The 10,900-nt window shown below is 50.3% G+C and overlaps 1 protein-coding gene across 30 annotated transcripts in view; it reads left to right on the forward strand.

Moving 5' to 3' along the window:
• ANK2 (ankyrin 2) overlaps window positions 1-10,900 on the forward strand; it is a 333,322-nt gene that overhangs the window by 207,911 nt on the left and 114,511 nt on the right. For all 30 annotated transcript variants that reach the window (XM_027765833.1, XM_027765842.1, XM_027765857.1 and 27 more), the window contains 3 exons: window positions 3,731-3,928; window positions 6,595-6,693; window positions 7,369-7,467. In XM_027765833.1, the coding sequence (XP_027621634.1) occupies window positions 3,731-3,928; window positions 6,595-6,693; window positions 7,369-7,467 (396 nt within the window). The remainder of the gene's footprint in view (window positions 1-3,730; window positions 3,929-6,594; window positions 6,694-7,368; window positions 7,468-10,900) is intronic.

Below are 10,900 nucleotides of genomic sequence, written 5' to 3' on the forward strand. Positions count from 1 at the left end.
CTCTGGGTGCACCCCCATGCACTCCTCGGAGCGTCCTCCCTCGGCCTCGCCTTCCCGGCTCTCGGTGCACACCCATGCACTCCTCAGAGCATCCTCGCTCGGCCTCACCCTCCTGGCTCTTGGTGCACACCCATGCACTCCTCGGAGCGTCCTCACTCGGCCTCGTCCTCCTGGCTCTCGGTGCACACCCATGCACTCCTTAGAGCGTCCTCGCTCAGCCTCGCCCTCCCGGCTCTTGGTGCACACACACCCATGCACTCCTTAGAGCGTCCTCACTCGGCCTCACCCTCCTGGCTCTCGGTGCACACCATGTACTCCTTAGAGCATCCTCGCTCGGCCTGGCCCTCCCGGCTCTCGGTGCACACATACCCATGCACTTCTTGGAGCGTCCTGGCTCAGCCTGATACCATTGCTCTAGAATTCACCTTGCCCCAAAGGGGAGTCTAAAGTTATCCCCAGTGAGCTCCAAGGTCCAGATCTCTGGATTAGAAATAAGTCCTCAGGGTTATCAGGTCCTGGAGCTGAATCCCACCCTTGCCTAGTCCCGGTAAGTGACAGAAGGGCACCGTGTAATCAAGACGTGTCTCTGATCTGAATGTGTGAGCATCAGACTCGTGTCACTGTCAGGGGCAGGTGAGTTTGCCGGGCGGTGGGAGGTGGTCCACAGTGGCTCCATCACCTGATCAGCCAGCCCTCACCAAGGCCCCTCTGTTTCCGTGGCCTCAGTGGCCACGGCAGAGAGGCCAGCAGGGCCTGCTCGTCTGAGCTCTAGCCTTCGGGGCTGTGCCGTTGTGCCTTTATAGGGCCCAGTCTCTGCCGTAGGGACTGTGTGATCTCAGGGCCCCTGTGCTTGGACTCAGCCCGACGGTAACTCATGGGAAGCTTGCGGTGCCAGTAGAGGAGGTGCTCGTAACCCTGTTCACTACCAATGGACAGCCAGGACAGTTCAATATTTGACCTTTGTCCTAGTCACCGTCATTTCTGTCTCCCTGTAAGTCCTGGGTCTTCGGGAAAGTCACGACTTGTTTTTCTATACAAAAATGCGTCATGGGTCTTCTGACAACCCGGCAGAGTGAGTTGGGGTATGAGCCTGCCTCATCACGGTTCCTCAGGACACGGCAGACCTGGGGCTGCGGGGGTAAAGGCTGCCTGCTTCCCAGCCCAGGCCGCGCCGGCCCGTGCCGCTTCCCAGCCCAGGCCGCGTCGGCCCGTGCCGCTTCCTGAGGGAGCACCCCCCAGGTCTGGAAGAGGTCTGGGAGGGTAGGCATCCCATGTTCCTTTACCTCTCCCATGAACCTTACCCTCCACACTTGTCCAGCTCTTTATCTTAGCATGGGTTAACTCTAGCTCAGAACAGTAAATGGAACTTTGGCAACTCAACAGGGAAACATTGTCCAAATCTCAGAAGGTCTCATGTCCTTGGTTATAGGTTGAAAGATATTTCTTAGCAAAATTGGTATGTTCTTTTATTCCCCACTTTCATATGGGCCAAATACTGAGAAAAGTAAGAAATACGTTTTACTTAACTTAAAAAAACCAACCAACCAACCAAACCAGCAAACAAAAAACCAGCCCCTCAATGTCCCAGCAGTTGAGCACCAAGGCACAGCAGGTGCTAATTTGCCTAGTCGTGAAGCTACTGTCAAGGGTTGGCACTTTTCAGCTTAAAGGTCGTTGACAGGTCATCCTCAGCCCACCCCTGTCACTGGCTAGCCCCGTCTCCCTCAGACTCTGCTGGGCAGGGGTCTGGGAGACCCAGAGACAGCAGATGTTCTCCCAGATGTGTGGGTTTCGGTGGTTACTGTTTTGCTGACCATTTTTAAAAATGTTTACACTTTTTAGTTTCGTTATAGGGCACATGCACTCCCAAGGGAGAGAGGGAGAAAGTGCCCCCGGAGTCACCCACGCCACAAGCCCTTCTCCCCTCTTCACTGTGGACTTAGGCACACACGCACACGTACCCGGCATGTTTTCCAAGCTGCTGGGTCTGGAACTGGAACCGGGACCACACAGCTGGCCCTGTGGGACCCGGTACCTTTACCTCTGTGCCGCCACCTGGCTGGCAGCTCTCCCTCTCGGCTATGTCTGCCTCTGTGCTTTGAGATGGTTGCGTCTTCCTAGGCGTTTCAGCCCTCTTCCCCATGGGTAGTCACCAAGTCTTGTTCATTCCCATTTTATTGTGTTCCTATAAACCGTGCACACAAGAAACGCTGTCTTTAGAATCCTTGCCTGAATTCAGGACCAGCAGTTGGCGTAATGGCTATGTCACTGGACTCCCAAGTAGTTGACTGCGGTTTGAGTCCCGGACCCGGTGGCTTAAACTCATGCTGGCCGTATATGCGTGCGTGCCCAAGATCCTGAGAGGAGAATGGAGGAGAAGGGATTGCGGCGTGGCCAACCTCCTGGGGGGTAATTTCTCCCTTTCTGGCTCTCTGGTCAACGCACGTGCCCTGTAGCAAAAAAAAAAAAAGGGGGGGAGAATCTTTGCCTGAATTCATGTTTTGTTTTAATAAATGGAGGACCTTGGACAATCATTAAGAACTTTCTTAATTCCTCTTAATTCTTCCTTTCCCCCTTGTCTGGAACAGGACCCGTTATGATGTTTGATAGCTTCCTTTCGGGTCTGTATTTAGGGTGCAGTCACATATTCATGATACAGGAAGGAAATTTGTAAATGGCAGATTTTTATAAAATTCCAATTCTGTTTATGTTGCTAAAATAATTATGTTACTATTACTTATTAATTACTTTATACCACTTTAAAATTAATGTAATGCTATTCCATTTCTTCCTACAGTTCTTTCTTTTCTTCTTACAAATTTAAAACACACATTTTGAGGACAGGCCTTCCTTCTGTACAGTCTTGTCTTTCTTCGTTCCTGGCCTGGACACTGGCCAGCCTCCCCTCTCTCCCTGGTAGTTCGACGTGTCCTGGGCCGACTGTGAAGACACCCTTTGGTCACTACTGTGGTGGCACTCCATTTTCTTTTTATGAAGGACAGTGACTCGGCCTGGTTCTCTCAACATTGGAAACATTACTACTGATGCCTCGTTAGATTTCTTGAGCCTCCTCAGACATGCCTCCCATCCCCGTGCCCGGCTCTGCCTCGCTCTGTTCTAGATGCTCTGCAGGGAGTCCACCCTGTTTGTTTCTTGCTGGAGACCTGCTCCACTTGGGATGTCCTGAATGCAAGTGCAGCCCATCTGTCACATTGCCCGGAACACATCTTTTTAAACCAGAGCACAATACCTTCTTTATCCAATTTCTCCTTAAAGAAAATAACTAGTGTTTTTTATCCTTCACATTAGGGCTAGGGCATCCCTAGTTCTCTCTTGATCCAGTTTGCAGAATAAATCCTGCCTCTCAGTGAGAGCTTGTGGATGGGAATCTAGGTCTTAGGGCCTCTGAACTAGATTCCCTTCTTCATACCTGTGAGTTGGTTTATATTAGACCCAAGTGAGGGCTGAAGCCTTAAGGAGTTGAGGGATATTTTTGGATGCCCAGAAAAAATTGACCAAGTTCATGGAAGTGCTTGCTTTAAAAAATCTAAGGGAGACTTTATGACCAACTAGGCCAGCTGGCTAGTAAGGTAGAGTAAGCCGTGGTCAATGGTAATGACTCCCTTCCAGGAGGGTTCCAGAGGGCCCAGGAAGACAGCAGGAGCCCTCCCAGTGGAGTGGGCGGGTCTGGGCTTCCTGGTGCTCACGTGCCCTTTGCCTTGAGTTGCAGGAAGAGCAGACACCGCTGCACATCGCCTCCCGCCTGGGGAAGACGGAGATCGTCCAGCTCCTGCTTCAGCACATGGCCCACCCGGACGCGGCCACCACCAATGGGTACACACCCCTGCACATCTCGGCCCGCGAAGGCCAGGTGGACGTGGCGGGCGTCCTCCTGGAGGCTGGCGCTGCCCACTCCTTGCCCACCAAGGTAAGGGGTGCCGGTCGGCGCCTGTTCTCTGCACCTGGAGTGTCCAAGGGGCAGATCTCCTCCAGGCCTCTTACTCTTGTTCCGAATATTTTAGACTTATAGTCTAAACGCTCAAGGGGGCCTGTAAGATCTCGTGAAATATCCTCAGTGAAGGTGCTGGATTCCAACGTGTGAATTCATGCCAGTGCTGTTGCCAGTACAGACCTCGAGCACCGTGAGAGACAACTTCCATAGAGAAGAGCCTCTCTGCCCCCTTCCCGTCATAAATCTGTGGGGTATTCTCAACAGGGAAAGAAGATGCCCAAACACACGGAATGGTTGTGCCAATGAGGAAGAGTGCCCTGCTTGATTTTGCTGAGTCGGAGTGAAGCTCACTCTGCTTTATGCCGTCCCCCGCCCCCGCCCCGTATCAGCCATCCTGTCTGGCAGTCCCGTTCCCATTCCGATTTCTCATCTTTCTCCTACCAATGACCCCTTTCCTGCATACTTACAGTGTATGAGCAGCCATGCTGAAGATGCACACTTTTTAAGTTGTTACTGATATTGACCCAAGGATATGTACTAGCCTGAATTGAATTTATATTCAGAGTTTTATGATAATCATACTTTTTCCAGTCTATTTGAAATTTTTATGTGTAGGTAACTTAGAATAAAATAAGAGTGTGCTCAGCTAATTAGTACAGAAGAGCAGAAAAAATGAGGCAAGTGGGAGTCTGGAATGAGTCAGTTTGTCACAAGACAAAATAGTCCCCACAGGTACAATATCAAGTCAGTTAACAAGCGACCAGCTCAGTCTGCTTACGATGAAGAGGCATGGCCGTGTCTGAGGAACAGGGCAGCCTCTGTCCTCGGAGATGCGGAACAGCCACGAGGGGCCGGTCGGTGGCCGTGGCTGGCATTTGGACATAAATAGATAACTGCAAGTTTGGAAATGTGAAAAGTTGAAAATATTTTTAAAAATTATTTTCCTGTAAAAAACAGAAACTGAGCAGCAAACACACTAACAGTAGCAGTAGCCCCAGCGAGGCCTGGCCACCTGTGTGGATGCGGCGTGAGGAGGGAAGGCTGGTGTGGCGCACCAAGGGGCATTCCACACAGTCCCTTGTCTTCAAAGACAGTTAGGAGTACTTAAATCCGCGGGAATCAGGCCAGTGACACGGACACAACCACAGAACAGCAGGCCGACCGTGCGGCGCACTGGCTGACAGCAACCACGCCCCAGGGCCACTGCTGCCGAACACCCTGAAACTCGGGCGTCAGGGGTCCTGCTGGGTCTACCCAGCGCACGTGAGACGCTGTAGCTGCTCCCCCATCTCCATGTGTTTCCGTGGTGAAGATTCGACGTAGCTTTATCTAACCAGAGTTTCCAAATTCACTGTTGCAGCCGGACTTTGAGGCTAGTTTACTTTTTCTTGTCCATCCTGTGGTTTGTCTCAGTAAACTCTGCCTTGTCCTGGTGTCACCCACCCTTGTGTGCATCGAGTGAGGGACAGGTGTCAGTGTCTGGGATGGAGGCAAGAAAGAAGAGACATTTCCGACATTTGTCCCAACTGGGGCAGAGTCCAAAGGGTCACTCTCTCCCAAGATTTTATTAGTCCCAAATCTTAACACAAGAGGCCAAAAGAAAAACATCCTCTTACTTAAAAGTAATGCATCTGGCGACATGGGGGAGGGCGGAACTGTGGGGAGATGCTTCTCAGTGGGGGTTTGTGTGGCCCCAGAGGCAGTACCTCAGCGCCTAACCCAGACCTGCTCTCTGCATGTGTACACAGACTCTGCTCGGAGCAGGGTTTCCCATCCTACCTCAGGCCAGAAGACAGGTTAAGCTGACTGGCCACGAGGAAGGTTTGCGATCTCAGCGTAGGAACTAGCCATGTTGGAGACCCTGTCTCTGTAACATACTGGCAATTCCAGAGCAGGGCTATTGGTCAGGCACAGGGACATACAACATGCCTGGGACATGTACCGGACAACAGTCTAAAAGCTTTCAAGCTGTGTGTGTCTGAGTCTTGTTAACCAGCCCAGCCTCCTGCCCGCTGCAGAACATACTTTACAAGAGGAATCTGGTTTTCGACCACGTGGGTCTTCTGGGGAAGGCAGTGGCAATCAGCATGGGAGGGACTCTTTTTGAGTAAGATTTTTTTTTTTTTTTTTTTTTTTTGAGATTGCAGACCATGTGTCTTGCTGTTTCTGTAGACAATATATAACTGAATCACAAACTATCCTTTTACCATGACTGCCAAAATATTCTAAAATTTAAATGAAGAAATTTGAAATTCAGGTGTTATGAAAAGGATTGAAAGAGAGGGTGGCTATTGTCTCAGTTCATTTTATGTTAGAGGCAAGAAAACGCCTTTTTTCCCACTCACAGATCTGTCATTTTCCCGTCACTAGGGCTTTTAAAAATACCAAACCTATAAAGTGAAATTTCAGTCTCTAAGCCCTTAAAATAAAATTCCTTTTGTTTGGTCTACCAAGCCAAACTTCTATATGTTAAATTTCAGCCTTCACCATAGTCGTGCTTATGCTTACGGTATTTAATGATACCAGCATCTTGTCCAAATGGACAGTCAACATAGTTGCTTACAATGTTAACAAAACGAAAACCAGTTTTTAGAAATCGGAACGTAAGTGCTGAGTTTGACTTCTGTCCCTCACGTCCACAGAAGGGCTTTACTCCACTGCACGTGGCTGCCAAGTACGGAAGCCTGGATGTGGCGAAACTCCTGCTGCAACGCCGGGCGGCTGCAGACTCTGCAGGGAAGGTGAGCCTTCAGCCCTGCGCTGCAGGGGTGTGTGTGGACACGTGGCAATCCATGAAGGTATCTCTGTCTCTTCCGAGAGAGAGGAGCGTCGCTGAGCAGGGCGCGTGGAGGAGAGTCTGCTGCAGCCTTGGGAGCATTGCGCTGTACCTCCAGTGTGCACCCTCTGTTACAGGGAGGTATTTGCTCTAGGGTGTGCACTCTCACCAGAGAGACAGACAGAAAGTGAGAGATCACCCCCTGGGGTGGCCATGCTGCAATTCCTTCCCCTCCATTCTCCTCTTGGGTGCATGTGCACATGCCCAGTGTGAGTTTCAATCCTCTGGGTCCGGACTCAACCAGGCCAGCCACGTGGGAGTCCGGCGAGGTACCCATTGCCCCATCTGCTGGTCCCAGTGTGTGTTCCTGCCTCCAGCAAGTTGGAGCTCTGCAGTGCTGGCATGTCTTCTGTCAAACTTTCGGCCCCTATCCTGTTTTTCTAGTTGTAAACTCCACCAATCATTTCGATTTCAGTTGCATTTCTAATGTGAAAATTATTAGCTGTGTATTTATTTTGCTTTTCTTCTATTGACTGTATTAATTAATTAACACACGTAACTGACGTTGATTTCCTGAACCTTGGTGGCTCGGGCAGCTAATGCTGGTCTACCAGTGCTGACTCCCAACGCTCCTTTGCAGAATGGCCTCACCCCGCTCCATGTTGCTGCTCATTATGACAACCAGAAGGTGGCGCTGCTGCTGCTGGAGAAGGGCGCGTCCCCGCACGCCACTGCCAAGGTGGGGACTGGACCCCAGCATTGCGCTGGAGTTCGTGGGGCTGGTTTTCCAAACATGAGGTGTGGTTTCACTATAGTGCGAGCTCCTCCTGGTAGCTTTGTATGATACCTGTTTCTGCATTCCTACCAGTTGCTCGGACTCCACCTGATAGGGGGTTTTGAAAGTCAGCAGCTATTAACAGGGTCTGCCCATAACCCAGAAGAGATGACTCTTCCTCCCACATTCGCACCACAGAGGATGCAGGCTGGGTGTGAGAGGCCAAGTGTATTGCAGGCACTAGGGGTCCTTCTCCCCTGTGGACAGAAGGCTGTGGTGCAATGTACCCGTACATGCTCAGTCTTTTTTTGAGAGATTTTTGCTCTAGTGCACGTGTGCACACTAGACAGACAAAGAAGCAAGTGAGAAATCACCCCCTCGGGGGGATGGCCATGCCACAATCCCTTCTCTTTCATTCTCCTCTCAGGATTTTGGGCATGCACTTACATGCACCCAGTGTGCGATTTAAGCTGCTGGGTCCGGGACTCGAACTGCGGTTGGCTATGTGGAAGTACAGCACCTTACCCACTATGCCACCTGCTGGCCCCTAGTCTCATTGTTTTAGAGACTCTAGACTTTCAACTGTGCTGTATGACTGTGTCTTTGTAAGTGTTTTCCCTGTGAGCTCCAGTGTGTCCCTTTAGCCCCCGGATTAAGAGTGTGTTGGTGTATATAGGACCAACGTCCAGGCTTTTCCCACTCCGAAGTTGCCCCTTTATTACACCGGAAATACATGTGAGTATTGCAGCATACATAAGTCGTCATGCTTCTTTCATTCATTCATTCATTCAACAAACATATGTTGAGAACATATCAGAATTATTTCAAAATAAAAAGATACTGACTGTGGCAGGGGAATATTCATGCTGTATTAGATGACATTTAAAAGCAGCAACGGCCATTACTGTACTAGACACCACTCCTAGCATCTTAATGTGATATCTCATTTTTAAGAAATTTCTTCATATCTTTCATGAAAGATAGAGTGAGATCTCTTGATTCCTGAAAGGATCTGAAAGGGTCTCTCCATCCCACAACCATGCCCTGGGCTCCTAGCCAGGATCACGAGCACCCCGGATGCAACTGGATGTGCAGGAAGCAGAGCCTGAGCCTCCCTGTGGCTCTGCACCGCAGTGGCAGCCTCTGAGGCCAGGCCACAGTCTCTGACTTAATCTCGTGGGAGACCCACTGTGATGACATCCATCACAGGTGAGGAGTGAGCTTCCAGTATGGCAGGTTAGGTTGTGTACTTGTGTGGCCAGGATTAGAGCTAGGCTTTGACCGTAGGCAGCAGGCTCAGAGCAGGACTCTTAGCACTAGGGTTATCAGATCCCAAAGCAGTGGAGGGAGATTCGTTCCACTTTTATTATCCAGATATATGCAGATGAGCACTCACAGTTCTATTCAAATTATGCATATTCTACATATATAATAAAATGACATGCTAAATATATAAATATGTCCTGTGGGATGCCATACATTTTGCACACAAACATGTATATGAGGAAATTCCACGGGCATGTACAACCGTGTGCATGCCCACAAACCCTGCGTACCGCTATGGCACAGTATGCCAGCGCTTTATCATATGGGCTGCACTTTTGTAATCACACGCAGCATTCCTATTCCTTTACACGCATTCTCACATGGTCACATCAGCTCTGCACTTATTTTATGTCCTTCTTCACACTAGAGTATAAACTACTTGATAAGAGTGATCTCGTATTGAGTTGCATGTCGCTGTTGTGTCATACATGACATGATGTGGGCTGGATGAGATTTGGATGAAAGAGTGAAGACCGAGCAACTATTTCAGTAGAATATTTCAGTAGAATATAAAATATTCCATTAATATGCCAGCGTTTTTTTTTTTTTTTTAAGTTTATTCATTTATTTCTCCAGAGAGAGAGAAACAGAGGGATGAGCAGCAGCCAGGTCTCCATGCTGTGCCCACTCTAGCATCAGTGGCCCGGCCCACAGGTCCATGTGCCTGTGTGACATGCCCAGGGAGGTCCTGGGACAGAAGCCCAGACTGTGGACCAGCTGTGCTGACACCACCTGGGCCCACCCTAATTTCCCTCTAGCTTTCCAGCTGACCATTCTCAACACAGACATGAAAGACCTAGTCTGTGCCCATCCTTACGATTAGCGAGCTCTTACTCTGTGCAGAGAAGGGACTACAGGCACTTGGGGCAGAGAAAAGCAAAAGGCGTTTGCTCTCTTCCCGTGAGCCCTCACCCGCTGTGACAGACCAGGCTGTGAGTGAGGGTCTGTGGTCTCCCTCAAGCACCACAGCTGTGGACGGCCTTGCTCTCGGCACATGCCCTGAGCAGGGGGGAGCTGAGGCCGCCTGCTGCAGGGTGCGTGGCAGGATGGGGGCGCTGGAGCTCCTCTGCACCTTCCCCTCCACTGCTTGGGGGGCCGGGAGCCATCAGATCTGGGGGCCACCGCTGAGGCTTCCTGCTGGCTCTCCAGCTTTTCTCTTCACCAGCTTTCCTCCCCCCATGCACACAGTCCCTTGGTCTCTGGGGCCTCTTTTCTACTCTAATAGAGTCCGGAAGCTTCTCTCAGTCGTCATTGAGGGCAAAGAGCTTCAGTTACATGGTTTCAAACCTTTTTCTCTGTGGAATGGGAGGACTGCTCAGACTCGTGGTTGAGTCTGTCCCATTGCCAGGGCTGGCCCTCTCTGTGCTGACCACAGCATGGCTCTGTTAAACCCGTCTTGGTGACAAATGCCCCGGTAGCCTCGGCAGAGCTTTTCTACAGGAATTGAGGAAGCTGAACCTGATGGAGATGCCGTGGCCTACAGGGACTGTGGGCATCTACACGCCCTTTACACAGGGTCCGTGGACCCCAGAATGTGTCTAGGGCATGCGGGGTATCAGGGACCTGAGAAGACCTGGGAAGGCTCCTGAGGAAGCATCTGTGTCTCCTTCGGCAGCTTAAAGAGAAATGTTATTTGTGAAAGCTCAAAGGTGTTTTTTGCCTGGAGAAGTGACAGGAAGGATAGTGGAGGGCTGTTTGAGCTCAGGATTTAGCCCGAGTAGACATTGGAGTCATCACACCGCTCCTTACCTGGTGTGTACTTGACCTCAGAACCCTAAGGCGCTCTCCAGGGGGGCACTGATCGTCTTGCTGTCTTTTTGGAAGCAGATCATCATTTTGTTGTTTTTAATTCCTGTAACTTTTTTGGTGGAAAATCCTACCAGATTTGACACAGAAAAGGAAGGAAAACCACATGTATCCTGTACTTACACTTGCGCCAGAGCTTTTTGGTTTATTTTTATTTTTTTCTTTTAACTAAGTATGGAGTTTAGAGCAAATAGGAGTTCTCCTGGTCGAACCCACACACTCGCAGGAATAGTTCTTGAGGCAGCCTCTGGCGAGAAGGGAAGAG

This window comes from Tupaia chinensis, unplaced genomic scaffold (genome assembly GCF_000334495.1).
Source record: "Tupaia chinensis unplaced genomic scaffold, TupChi_1.0 Scaffold139767_1, whole genome shotgun sequence".
Lineage (NCBI taxonomy): Eukaryota > Metazoa > Chordata > Mammalia > Scandentia > Tupaiidae > Tupaia > Tupaia belangeri.